At 42.1% G+C, this 13,267-nt stretch overlaps 1 protein-coding gene across 1 annotated transcript in view; it reads right to left on the reverse strand.

Moving 5' to 3' along the window:
• The window catches only part of hip1rb (huntingtin interacting protein 1 related b), a 34,042-nt gene that overhangs the window by 1,148 nt on the left and 19,627 nt on the right, over positions 1-13,267 (reverse strand). Inside the window, exons 6-31 of the mRNA XM_034091184.1 lie at positions 13,163-13,239; positions 12,729-12,790; positions 11,559-11,699; positions 11,373-11,430; positions 9,754-9,829; positions 9,413-9,580; positions 9,270-9,325; positions 9,091-9,163; positions 8,500-8,683; positions 8,334-8,422; positions 8,140-8,256; positions 7,951-8,052; positions 7,601-7,795; positions 5,905-6,052; positions 5,200-5,286; positions 4,994-5,101; positions 4,252-4,388; positions 3,693-3,803; positions 3,525-3,583; positions 3,169-3,199; positions 3,015-3,077; positions 2,788-2,888; positions 2,177-2,282; positions 1,953-2,076; positions 1,479-1,540; positions 839-1,069 (exon numbers count right to left, since the gene is read on the reverse strand). Coding sequence (XP_033947075.1) covers positions 839-1,069; positions 1,479-1,540; positions 1,953-2,076; positions 2,177-2,282; positions 2,788-2,888; positions 3,015-3,077; positions 3,169-3,199; positions 3,525-3,583; positions 3,693-3,803; positions 4,252-4,388; positions 4,994-5,101; positions 5,200-5,286; positions 5,905-6,052; positions 7,601-7,795; positions 7,951-8,052; positions 8,140-8,256; positions 8,334-8,422; positions 8,500-8,683; positions 9,091-9,163; positions 9,270-9,325; positions 9,413-9,580; positions 9,754-9,829; positions 11,373-11,430; positions 11,559-11,699; positions 12,729-12,790; positions 13,163-13,239 — 2,766 coding nt within the window. The remainder of the gene's footprint in view (positions 1-838; positions 1,070-1,478; positions 1,541-1,952; positions 2,077-2,176; positions 2,283-2,787; positions 2,889-3,014; positions 3,078-3,168; positions 3,200-3,524; positions 3,584-3,692; positions 3,804-4,251; positions 4,389-4,993; positions 5,102-5,199; positions 5,287-5,904; positions 6,053-7,600; positions 7,796-7,950; positions 8,053-8,139; positions 8,257-8,333; positions 8,423-8,499; positions 8,684-9,090; positions 9,164-9,269; positions 9,326-9,412; positions 9,581-9,753; positions 9,830-11,372; positions 11,431-11,558; positions 11,700-12,728; positions 12,791-13,162; positions 13,240-13,267) is intronic.

The following is a 13,267-nucleotide window of genomic DNA, read 5'->3' on the forward strand; positions in this document are numbered from 1 at the left end:
ATGTCGAGGACGCTTGCTTGGTAGCACATGTCTTCCGAGTCACTTGCTTCAGAAGCAAGGCAAGAATCCTTCCTAGCCTCGGAAAACAAAGAATTGTGGAACAGGTGTGCGTCATATGAAAATCGTGGTTTGAAAATATGAGAGGCCCCGCCTTAAATGGAGCGCTATTTCCGCCAAAGATTTGGAAATTGGTCCGTGCGCAAAGCATTGTGGGGATTTTAAGACCGGAGTCTACACATGTGCAGCCTCGAAATTTCTCGCTACGAAGTACGCCGGCCTCGGTAGAATTCCAAGTATGCTGGACATTGGAACAGTCCTTCGGCGGCACTCGATGACGTAGTATGCTTGAAATAGTGGCTCTGGAGCAGCCTTCCTCGACATTGAGAAACACCCACTGTTTCTAATGAAAGATAGCTATGTAAACTCAATCGCAGATGATCCGTCAGGTGGAAGGAAATATTACACAACCTTTCATTTTGTGGGTAAATCCTAAAAAAGCCAACATGTTCTGTGGGTCTTTGTCAGGACTTGGCTTATTGACTTTTTTATGATTAAGACACTACAACTAAAGGTTTTTTAATAATCATCATGTTTGCTCTCCACTTTCAAAGAAACTAGCTTTTAATGTGTGATTGAAGTTGTGTTCTTGTGATAAATGTGGTTTTATAGCTCAATTTTAAATTAGACTTTTTATCTTATCTTGTTTTTTTACCTGATAAAGCGCTTAAATAAAATGTATTATTATTACTACTTATTTTTGGAGTGCCTAGATCACTCCTGTTTATCAAACTGTATCCCATTTCCTCATCTACCACTGCATCTCCTCCACAGCCCTCACCATGGATTTGGGTAGGAGGTTGGGTTTCTGGGCCAAAGCCGGCTTCTTGAAAAGCACCGGCTTGCTGGGTTTTGGTGACATGTTGGCAGGATAGGCCATCGAGGAGGTCTCTCCGTTCCGCTCAGAAACCGGCTCTGAAGGAACTCCGACCACGTCGTAATGCTTCTTCCTCAGCTCGCCCAGACGCAGACGCTCGTTCCCCAACTGACTTTCCAGCTCCAGCACTTTGACCTGAGGGGCGGGAAATAAACAGACCCCACCATGTCAAATGAGTTACTCTTATCTGAGATCTAACGACTTGTTCATAGCAAGGTATTAAAGGATTATTTCAGTGTTTGACTGTTTTTATTTTATTTTATTTATGGCTTGATAAATCAATATCAATTGGTAGTCCTCAGGTTAAGATAAGCTTTGCAACTGATAATGAAACTCACACTTCTAAAATGTATCCTTCTGAGCTCAATATTAAAAAAAGGTAACAGGAATATGACACGACGTGTGTTTAATTAAAGTTTATTATTAGCATATATGCAGACTGAACATTTTCAGTATCTAAACATATATAGTTTCAAAATCAAAGCTCAGATACACTTGCAGCTTTTTGCAGCTACTCATAAACCCCTCAAGTCCAACGACTTACCTGTGACTCCATTTCTTCTTTCCTCAACTTGATGAGAGACATCCCAGAGAAGTCCATGGTTTCTGCACAGGAAAAGAGATTTTATTAGACAGATGCCTTTCAGAGACTACAGTGGTCTACTCACCTACATTTAGGAGTTAACAGATTCAGATTAAGATGAATAAAACAAAAATCAATCATGTATTTTTGTAGGTTAAGTTCATTGTATAGATCCCTGGGTGAAATTCACAAGCGACGTGGCAGTAAAAATGAACTCCACCTTTACCAGCTGCAAGTGGTGAACAAATAATGAATGTATAGACATCAACAGTCATAACCCAATATGTCCTGTATATTATTCTGAAATGGGCTGTCAAGCAGAATAAGTATTTGTATTAAAGTATATTTTGATGTTAATGCTTTTGTTCTTTTACTTTGGTAACATGTTGAATGTAATACTACATCTGTCTAGTTCACAGATCTAATTGTCCTCGCCTTTCTCCTCCAGGTGCTCCTGGCCGGTCCTTGTTGAGCCCACCACGTTAGCTGCCATCTCGTTCACATGGCGGGAGGCCTGCTGCAGGGCCGACAGCCTCGTACTGCCGCGGCCTGCCTTAACCTGAGTGTACAGAGAGCAGGGTCAAAGGTCAGACACTAAACCAACAGCCTCATTACACAATGTAAAATATCACAATTTCACTTGGAAATGAGCCCATTACCTTCGAGGCAGCGACCAGCTGTGCAGTGCTGGCAGCGATCTCGTGCGAGCAGACTATCAACTCTTCATATTTGCCCGTGTGCAACACCACCTTATCAGCAGACACCCTGTGAGGAGGCAGGGGACAACGTTATTAAGGTGTTTATGTCGTAATACACTGGCATAGAAGACGAAGATGATATTTTAATGAATAAATAACTATCATTTTATGAACACACATGATAGTCAAGTCGAGCTACCCTTCAATCATTGCCTTGTTGATTTTTTGTTAATTCATCTGCATGACTTTTAATATTCTTTATTAAACTGTTTTTTTTGTACTCCAAGTTATTGTTACAAACTCTCTCACACAAGTATGACACTCAAAGATACAGTATATAGCTTTTTTCCAAATATTTTATAGCTAATACAAGTAAATTACTGTTGGGAACTCTTTTGACCACTAAGGTTATGTACTAAAAAACTGGTATTGTGAAAATCCTAGATGCAACCTAAAATTGGCAATTGCAATACTCTTTTTGTCATAAAGACACATGAACTTTGCAAAACAAATGTATATTAGACGTACATGTTCAGAGATTAAAATGAAAGAATATATCCTGTATGACTTACACCATCTCTGTGGCTCCCCATCCCACCGCCTTGGCAGCTGAGATCAGTCCCTCCGTCCAGCGAGAGTTTCTGGCGTAGAACTCCTTCAGGCTGGCTGCGCCCTGAACAAGCAAAACAAAACTACTGTAAGTTTGATCTGAATAATAATGAAGATCTCGAAAACAAAAGCGGTTAAACTCAAACAAAAGCAAGCTGCCAATTTTGTGTTTAAAATGAGTGTGACTCACCCTCCCACCCTCGGCAATCTCCTTCTGCAGGTCTGTAGATGCTATGACCAGCAAGCGGATGGCCTACAGAGGATTAAACAATGTTTATTACAAACAGGACACATGCAGGGTCAAAACATGGCAGTATATTAGTGGAAACATCAAACTACAGTACCTTCATCAGGTCGGTGCAGCTGTTGAGGATTCTGTAAAAGAGTGAAATAGTAAAGTTAGAACAAATGTACGTATGTGAGGTATATTGTGTCGCTACTGTGTCCCATTACTGCCTTAATGATGTCTATTCTAATTTTGTATCTAATATGCATAATGTGATAGCATTCAAAACACTTCTGGTGCGCTGCTTTAATCTGTTAAACTGGAAGAAGAAGAATAACATAACAAAATATACCCAACTGGGAATTGGATACAAATGCAAGAGAAATAAGGTTATTAAATATACCCTTCAATGAAGTAAGTCCAAATAACACGAGGCATTGGATGTCTTTATTCATTATTTGGAAATGAACAAACCTTTCGTTGACTTCCAGTTTAACTCCTGATGTGTCCTTTCGAGCCTGGTTCATCATTTCCTAAATACAGAACCATGAATTGACATTGAGTTACAGCCGGCACTGCACAATATTACAGCTTGATTTATCGCAGATCTTTTCAGCATATCTTAAAGTTCATAACACTCACATCAATCCTGCGGACGGCCTCCTCAATAGCAGCAGAGGTTGCAGCCATTTCCTTATCGACCAGATCTCCGAGCTCATCCTGACGAACATCCATGCCTTTTGGTCGCAGCTCCTAAGTACAACAAGAGGGGAAGTCATTAGCAGTGATAAAGAAGTTAACTGTATTGTGAAGGACTAAAAAGATCAATGGGGAAAATGGAAAGCAATTGTTAAAAAGGTCTCGATGAAGGAATAAAGATTTTATCGGCTGCAACTAAAAATAATTTTCAATATTTCTAAACCTGCGGATTAAAAGTAAATAAAAATATATATATCATAAAACAGCAAAAAAGTTTCATCCCAGTGTCTTAAAGTCTAAGTTTTAAAAAGAAACAAGACATTCATCTTAATTAAATAAAATACAGGAAGAAAGGAAAATATGAAAGGCTGGAAGCTGATTTAATTTTTACATCTTTTGCATGAAAAATGTCCTCCAATTCATTAGTATTATTAAAAAACGAATAGTTGTCTATTTAATTTTTAGATGATTAGCAGACTGATTGTCGCAGCTCTGCTCTCACCTGGCCAAGGTTCAGGATCTTCTGAACGATGACGCGAATAGCGGCAGGGTCTGCCCTCTGGAGGGTGGTCTTTGTCTTCAGATCCTTGAAGAACTGCAGACTCTCCGTGGCACAGCCTCTGCAGTTCTCCGTCAGTCCTGTAGGGAATAAAAGAGCAAAAGTGAGCAACTATCAAACATAAAAATACCTTCCTTTTTTCACAGTGACTTAAAACTCACTTCTTTATGGCAGCATGAGGAATTTAAAGTTAAGGTTTTGATTACTACAATCACAACTGGTGTGATGCCAAAGGTTAGTGTAAGAGCCAGTGATTTGTTTTGTGGAAAAGGCCAAATATTGCCACCTAATCGTGACCTATGTAGTGGAGACTATGAAAGACTACATTTCCCACCAGCCTCTTAAGGAACACAGAGATGGGCACCCTGTCTGAAAGATGCCGTAGAGATGCAGTTTTTAAATGTTAAGTAATATTATCCTCCATAACGTCGAGTAAGAAAGACGATCTAAATTGTTCGTTATTTAAAATTTGAGTTTTGCCTCTTGTTTTTGATTTCCTCTGTTGAGTGCATGTGAAAATGATTTTATTTAGATTAAACACGAGTCACACAACATCAACACATCTTTGGAGCCAAACAAGTCATCAGAACTATGAGTTAAACAAATGAATTAAAGGATAACGCGTTAGGAGGGTCTGGTTAAGGCCTCTAGGAAGCCGCCACAGTGCATTTCAGATATTCCCTACGGTCTGCATGGTCGGTGGGGGCCATGTGTGCAGTGGCGCTGCCGTTGATGATTGTATCCGCAGCCAAGTGGGAGAACTGAGTCAGCGCCCTCAGCAGCCCCCCAGCATCTGGAGACAGGAGCATACAGTAAGGGGGCAGCAGGCCACATTTACACATCTGTCATGAGGTCAGCAGCATGATGACGAATCAGAGAGAGCCAACTCACCCCCCATGTTACTCAGATAATCTGCATGGCCCTTTTTCACTTTGTCCACGGAGCCCAGCGTGGCCTCCGCCCGACTCACCAGATAATCTGTGTTTAGAGGACAAACAGGGGAATTGAACAAAAGCTTAGATAGAGTCTCCAGATTAGAAAAATTACTTATGGTCAACCAGCACACACACAGGCGCTCAGCGACCGATGGTTCTCCTGACGGGACGACATTACACAATATACCCCCCCCCCCCCCCCTCTCTTTTTAAAGCATAATTTCTCTCTTAAGGTTGAGTCGACTGAACTCTGATCAAATTTCCTGGAGAACAACGATGATGTCTGTGAGATCTTCGCTTTTTTTTCACACACACACACACACACACACACACACACACACACACACACACACACACACACACACACACACACACACACACACACACACACACACACACACACACACACACACACACACACACACACACACACACACACACACACACACACACACACACACACACACACACACACACACACACACACACACACACAACACACACACACACACACACACACACACACACACACACACACCACACACACACACACACACACACACACACACACACACACACACACACACACACACACACACACACACACACACACACACACACACACACACGATGTTTGCTGTAATGACAGCAGGGGTCTGACCTGGAGAGCTGGTGCAGCGTATATGAAGGGGATCATCCAGCTTAGCGACAGCATCTTGGATGATGTTCTCCGCCTCGCTGGCGGTGCCCTGCAGCAGAGCAAACTGCTCCTCCAGCAGCCTCTGCTTCAGCTGCTCCTCCTGACTCGACTGCATGCACAAACACACACATAGATCCCATGAAACAACAATGCAGTTTTATTAACAATACGATTTAGAGCCATTTTACTCTATGATTATTATGGTTTGAATATTTGGTAAATGTGTGTGTGACATGGACCATATTGGACGCCATTATTTGTCACAGCATGGTTTCTTAAAAGCTTTTAAACATTGATTGTGAGGCATTATTTAATTTTTTCTTTCCTGTTTTGTACAACTCTAAACTGCATGCCTATAAATAGACATGGAAAAAACCCCACATCCTTATTTAGCGGAACGTCATTATAATTCGTAAATAATGATTTGATTAAAGTTTAATTATTGCAATTCATGTTAACATAGCAATTGAACAAATATGCCCAGTTTATTTGCTTATGATTGCAATGTGACACCTGGGATTAAGAAATCACTGAACCTGCAAGCTAAGACACCTAAAACAGTGAATAAAACTGAATGCCTGGATGCTGACCAGAGGTCGCGTTAACCGAATATTTTCCGTCAAACGGATTTTTTCTAACCATGACGGAAAAATCTGAAAGCAGTCCGTCATTTTGACAGATTAGAACACAACTCGGAACAGCACCAAAATGTCCACCAGCGGCCCACATTATATTACATCCTTAGTGGCCAGGTCGACCTTCTGTACTCCACTGTAGTCTGTAACTATTATTTAGTCATTCACACCCCTGTCCAGTTGGTGGCGAGTGTGTGTATATTAATTAGCTATTGTCTAGTCTTGTTTTTGACCTTGTTGTTTAACCGGCTTTAGCAATAGCAAAATGTCACGGCAGCTGATCGTCCGAAGCTTTTTTAATAAGCCCAGTGATTGTGATGGTGTGGATAAACGAGGTGAAAAAAGAGGGATTGATGCGGTGGAGGATGAAGGACAAGTCAGTAAGACTAAAACTGACAACGTTCAGCCAGCGGCAGAGGGGCAAGCAAGTGGCAAGGAGTTCAAGCGGGAGTACCGGGTTCAGTGGGAGCAAGAGTTTAAGTGGCGGAGGAGGGAAGATGGCAAAGTGTTCTGCGACATCTGTAGAGAAGCTAAGATGAGTAACGGATTTGCCCGAGGGTGCACGACGATGCAGAATTCAGCGTTCAGGTTACAGCAGGTCAATTGAGTTGCTCTTGTAAATGTTTTGTTCATATTTTGATTGTAATTGTCTCATTTAAAACAATGGCATGGTTCATATTTGCCTGTTTAGGCCTCAGCCCCCCTCTGCTCTCTGTCAGTGCAGGAACACATAAATCATTCATGTTCGTGTTGACATGAAAAGTGACCACACGGTCGGTGTCTCTGTTCATCTTTTTGTTTCTCCATGCCCTTAAAAGTTCTGTATGAATCATTAAAATATGAATGAATGAACATTTGCTGCTCAGTACCCAAACATAAATATTAAATACGTCTCATCTCATCATTAAAACATGAAAAATAAAATGACGGATAATAATGGATCATGACGGAAATGTTACGATCCTGTCCGTCAAAATGACGGACAACGAAAAAGTCTAACGCAACCACTGATGCCGACTGACCTTCTCCTGCAGTTTGCCCTGCAGCTCGACCATCTCCCTGCTGCTCCTCTCTCGCTCCTGCTGGAGGGAGGACTGCTGCAGCGTGGCCGTCTGCTTCAGAGACGACAGCTCCGCCTCCCTCTCGCTCACAGATCGCATCAGGCGCTCTTTCTCCGCCTGCAGAGCCGTCATTGAGCTGCTCATTTGCTCCGACGTCTGGCAAAGAAAGAGAGAGAACGATGAGGAAAGCCAGAAGAGGCAGATGGCCGTGAGCGTCAGAAGGAAAATCCTGATATGTGTAACATGCCTTGAGCCTCTGAATATGGAACATCTCTAAATACTACAAGGTGGTGAATTAGCCGACAGCTCACCATCTCGCTGCTCTGCAGAGTCCCCTTGATGCGCATCATTTCTGCCATCTTCTCGTCCAGCTCTCTCTTCAGCTTCTCCATTTCAAACTTCTGCTCTTCCAGCTACAATGACAACATTGTTTGCATACATTTGAACAGCACTGCCATCTTACTGGTATCTTAATCTTTCAAGAAAAAACCCCCACAAACCTTCATGTCGGCCTCCTGTTTTATCCGATCAACCTCAAAGGCCAGCTGCTGCTTGGTCCTCTCCACCTCGTCCTGCGTCTGCTGTGTTGCTGACAGCATCTTCACAGTGTCTGCACTCTGTCAACACATTAACGCATTTAGTGTCACAACCAACAGCCAACGTTTAATTTAACTTGTCTGCAATGTGTCTCTACCCTCCGCAGCAGTTCAGCGTGGCTGGACACCAGCTCTGTGTGCTTCTCCTTCAACTTATTGTACCGCTGCTCAGTGGCCTGGGCTCTTTCTGCACAGCAAAAAGGAGATGACGGGATTATCTCATGCACTTTTCCTCCATGTACGTTAGAGATAGTGTAGACTTACGTTCTGCTTCGATGAAGACGACCTGCGTGCTCTCGTGTTCTGCGTTTCGGCGGCGCGTAGCCTCCAGCTCCATGCGCAGTTGCTCATTTTCCACAAAAGCATGTTGTTTCTGAGCACGCTGTTCTTCCAGTTCTGCCTCCAAACTGTTGATTTGGGACTTCAGCTGTGTGATGTAACGCTGAGCCTACAGGAGATAAAGGAGGATAATCTATTGATTTCATTACACATTTTACAAACACTAACATCTCACGATACAAGAAAAATGCTATATGTTGATGTTTTTACTTTACGTCTACCTTTTGTGCCAAAACATGGGGCACAGCAGAAAGAGGAAGTATGAGTATCGGAAGCAAAAAATGTTGCAGGCTGGGATCATTTTTGTGATGTCAAAGACTCGACTGGACTCCCTTTTCTCGTTCAGAGGCTACTTGCCACATTCCACATGGCAGGAGCAGCATTTGCCTCCACCCAGCACATGACCCAGATTCCTTCGCACACAGATAATAACGCCCTCTGCTGTCACGCCTCCTCTGTGCACATACAAGACACTGACAGCTAAGCAATAGGCGATTCAGTCCAAACAGTCCTTACTTCCGATTTCACTCTCTCTAGTTCAGCTCTCAACAGCTCCAGGTCTCGCTTCATGTTCTCAATCTGGAGATCCCTGCCAGAGAGAAAACACAGAGTTATGATGTGCTGCACAGATTGCACACTGAAACCAAAAAGTCAGATTTACAATCACATGACATGAAAAACAACCATAGGCTCACCTGTCATCGAAGCCTCCACTCGGGGGTCCAAACGTCTGATCAAATATGTCCAGTTGCTGAGAAAAAGTGAAATAATAAGTGAAAGAAAGCTCTCACATGGTCATTTTACTAGCGTATGAGCATCTGTGTATGAAAATACATACCTGTGGCTGTGCCTGGATGCTGGGTGTTGAGACGTCACTGACCTCGATGAGCGGCTCGGGCTCGTCATCATCGTCGTCAGGTTGCTCTGGATAGTCTTCATCAGGGATAACCACCACTGGCTTCACGTGCTTGGCAAGGGAAGCCGCATGCAGGAAGTTAGGAGGGGACTGAAAAGGAGACAGATAAAAGGTGGGTAAAACTGTACATTTTGATTGATATATTTGGTCAACTATGATAAAAACGTAATGGAAAGGTTCATCATAGCTTAGCTGTCTATGTCAATGATTTAATTTCTCCAGTTTGTAGCAGACTGTAACAGTTTTAGGTCTCAGACTCTTACATCAGGCAGCTTGGGGATCTGGATCAGTCTCTTGAAGTAAATCATGTCTCTGGCTCTATTGAAGAAAGTCTTAAGGCTGTGGGGCAAAAGACAACAAGTTAATATAAGCTTAGGACTTACAATAGATGGCTCATGTGTTTTGATTATAATTGGCAGGTAATGTGGTTGATCTAGTGAAATATTCATGTGAAGTATTGAAGTATATGGCCGAGGCTATGGCCATATCTTTAAAACAACCGAATATATGTGACCTGCTCTATCGAAATCAGTCGCATTGACCCGAAGACACATTTTGAGTTGTATACACTGCTGGAAAGAGGAGATTCCTAGCTTGTTGTTGTTCTCCAAATGTTAAGCAAAATATGTCACATTATATAATGACTGTCACCGAGTCATCATTTTGAGAAAAAGGCCTTCAAAGTTTCCTCTTCTCTGGAATCCATCGATCTGATTGATTTTTAGCGGAGCAAATTATCAAAGTAGATATTTTGGTTTGGATTACTGGTCTGGGGGAAGCTCGTGTGTGTGTGTGTGTGTGTGTGTGTGTGTGTGTGTGTGTGTGTGTGTGTGTGTGTGTGTGTGTGTGTGTGTGTGTATATGTTTGTGTATTTTTGCGTTTGTGTGTATCGTTTGTTTCCCGGGGAAAACACTCACGAGAAACACCGGCTGTTGTTGTGCCTGCTGTGACGTTAAGTTACTCCGTTCTCCGCTTGTAATTATACCGAAGCTGCAAAGCTGTATTTATCATCTGAATTTGCCGAAACAAGTTTAATATTCTGAAAGCCAAGACTTTGTTTATTTGAAATCAGATGAAAAAAAACTGTAACGGACCCTGCCGTGTTATCTATGATTACTATACGCCTTACATTCATAATTTCAGCAGAGGGGGTAGGGGCGGCGCTGCGGAAGAGCAGAGTGGCGAGTGAGAGCTGTCATCTTCCCTTTACAAGCGTAAAAATGTATGTATTTAGCGTGTGATTTTGGAAATAAAAGTTTAATATCCTAAAAGCCAAGACTTTGTTTGTTTAAAATCAAACAAAACACCCGAACCCTGAAAAACTATTTTTTTACGCAAATCCACGTTTATTTTTTAAATGAGCCGTTGCGACTTCCGACTGATTTCGATAGAGCGGGTCACATATATCATTATATATTAATATTTGCTTGTTAAAGCCCCAAAATGATAATATGTTAACTCCATAACTGTACACTATTGTGGCACACAAAAAACATTGAATATAGATTTGCTAAGAAGGTGGCTTTAAAAATATGAAAGTGTCTAATTTCCAATTGTGTGTCACTGGCACCCCTGGAAAATCCACAGGTAAGTATGGCATACCGTTTCATTTCAATAAGAGACAAATGAGCATCAATGAAAACAAATCTAACTATATCATTTGTGATAAATATCAGACTCTAATTTCACCATCTCCTCAAACCCTGGGAACTCCAACTGATACACCACGTAGGGCGGGAGGGGAAGCAGTGATGGGCACATTTGCATGGGTCATTGCTGGGCGAGGCAGTATTATGTTTCTCACTTTCTTTGCATCCACTTAAAAGTCATTCTTTTCACAGTCAATCTCTTCGCTTGTAGCCTGAAGCAGTGTTTAACCTACCTGTGGAACTGGTCATGGAAACGTTCACGGTGTCCTTGTAAGGTGTCTGCAGGGAGACCTGAAACCAACAACAAAGAACAAAGATGTTACGCTTCGAGATGACAAAACAATCATCTTAAAATGTAGCCTTATATTAGACTTTATTTTGACCATTTATCCCGTAATGTTTAAGGGAGCCGTTCTTACAGGCGTGCAGCTTGAAGAGCAGCTTGACGGTGAAGTGGTAGAGGTGACTGCAGTCCTGGACGACCTGTATGAGAGGAGCCAGGCGACACTGGCCTGATGTGAGGGTGGAGATGGCGATGGATGTGTTGAGCTGTCGGATCACTGGGAGGGAGATCAGGGACAGAAGCATTCAGTACATACAAGTATCCCTTCTGACCGTCAGACAAAACAATCCGTTGTGAACGGTTTTTTGTTTTTTGAGCTGCAGCACACATATGCCTAGAAATAATGACTGTCTAGTCCTTTTTTGATGATTAAAAAGCCTCTCCTGCGACTAGGTGGGAGGGTTTATGTTCAGCAAGGATACATGGGGATACAAACATATTTAAATGACAACCACTGTTTTTTTTTCTTTTTGTATACATTCCTGATAGATCATATTATGTATGTTCATGTTTTGGTATTATTTAATGTTTGATTGTTGGTGTAATGTTGAATGAAATTAAACCCCTACTGATTCAGTAAAAATAAAAGTTATATAAAATAACACATTTAAAAAAAAGCCTCTCCTGATGTTATTTAGTTAATTATGTAAATTCTGCTGAAAGGGCAACTCTTCCATTAAGTCAGAAACTGTTGAAGAGTGAGTTTTCACTTGTGTGTTCTCTTGTTACTTGAGTGGCTTGCTGACTGCTGAGGAAGCAACACACACTTTCAGCAACATGGGAACATTACTAAAGAGATGTGGTGCCTTACTCCAACACATAGTGCTGAGACTGAGAAACCATATAAGAGTACACTTCTTTCACGGTGCAGCTGAAAACCCTTTTTCTTTCAGACGTGACCCTGCAGGCTTGGGAGGAGCAGAGCACTGCAGGAAACAAATGTAATGTCCCATAATTGAAGGCATTTCCTTACCAGTTAAACCTAATTTAGTCAGGAGCACATGAGTTGGAAGTGGAACCACCTGATTTGTATCACTTTCAAATAAAAAAGACTGTGAAAACTAGGAGGACAAGAGGCGCTCACAATAAGCCGTTCTTCAAAGGGCTCTTGTACATTAATAGATAATGTCAGCGGGTTGCCGCTTTCTACTTTAGCTCAAGTTTCTTATCCTTGGAAGAGTAGGATGGGGGAGAGGTGGGGGGAGAGGAGGGGGGAGAGGAGGGAGGAGGGTTTTGTTTTTTTCACCTGTCTCGGCCAGCCTCAGCTCAGTGTCCAAGTAATCAAACACCTCCACTGTGAGCTGGAACCTGCAGGAGAGAAGTTGATACCTTCGTTAACACAGAGAAAGCCCACTAGGAAACAATGACCATGAGACCCTGTGTGGGGAAAAGAGCAGCAGGGCATGTCCGTTAGTTTTTGTACGAGCTTTGGATGCCACTGGCTGTGCTTATGACTGATCAGAAACAGGTAATGAGGAAATTGCCTTCGTTTAATAATTATTTATAGATATACCAAAAACCTACATACAGTATATAGTAGACAAAATACTCAGAATAATACAATTAAATTAAATATGTGCATTATTGTTGTGAAAAGTATTAAGATGTAGCTGCTGTACAAAATGAGTAGAATTGAGCAGTAAATGCCAAACATACTTCTAGCAGTATTCGGTAACTCACACATTATTAACGTCGGTCCCTGCGGTGCGCTCCAGGAGCTCATCTGATGCCTCCAGGTTCGGTAGGATTTCTGAATGCTGCAGAGGTACATTTTTTAAATTGTAC

Source organism: Pseudochaenichthys georgianus, chromosome 9, assembly GCF_902827115.2.
Source record: "Pseudochaenichthys georgianus chromosome 9, fPseGeo1.2, whole genome shotgun sequence".
Lineage (NCBI taxonomy): Eukaryota > Metazoa > Chordata > Actinopteri > Perciformes > Channichthyidae > Pseudochaenichthys > Pseudochaenichthys georgianus.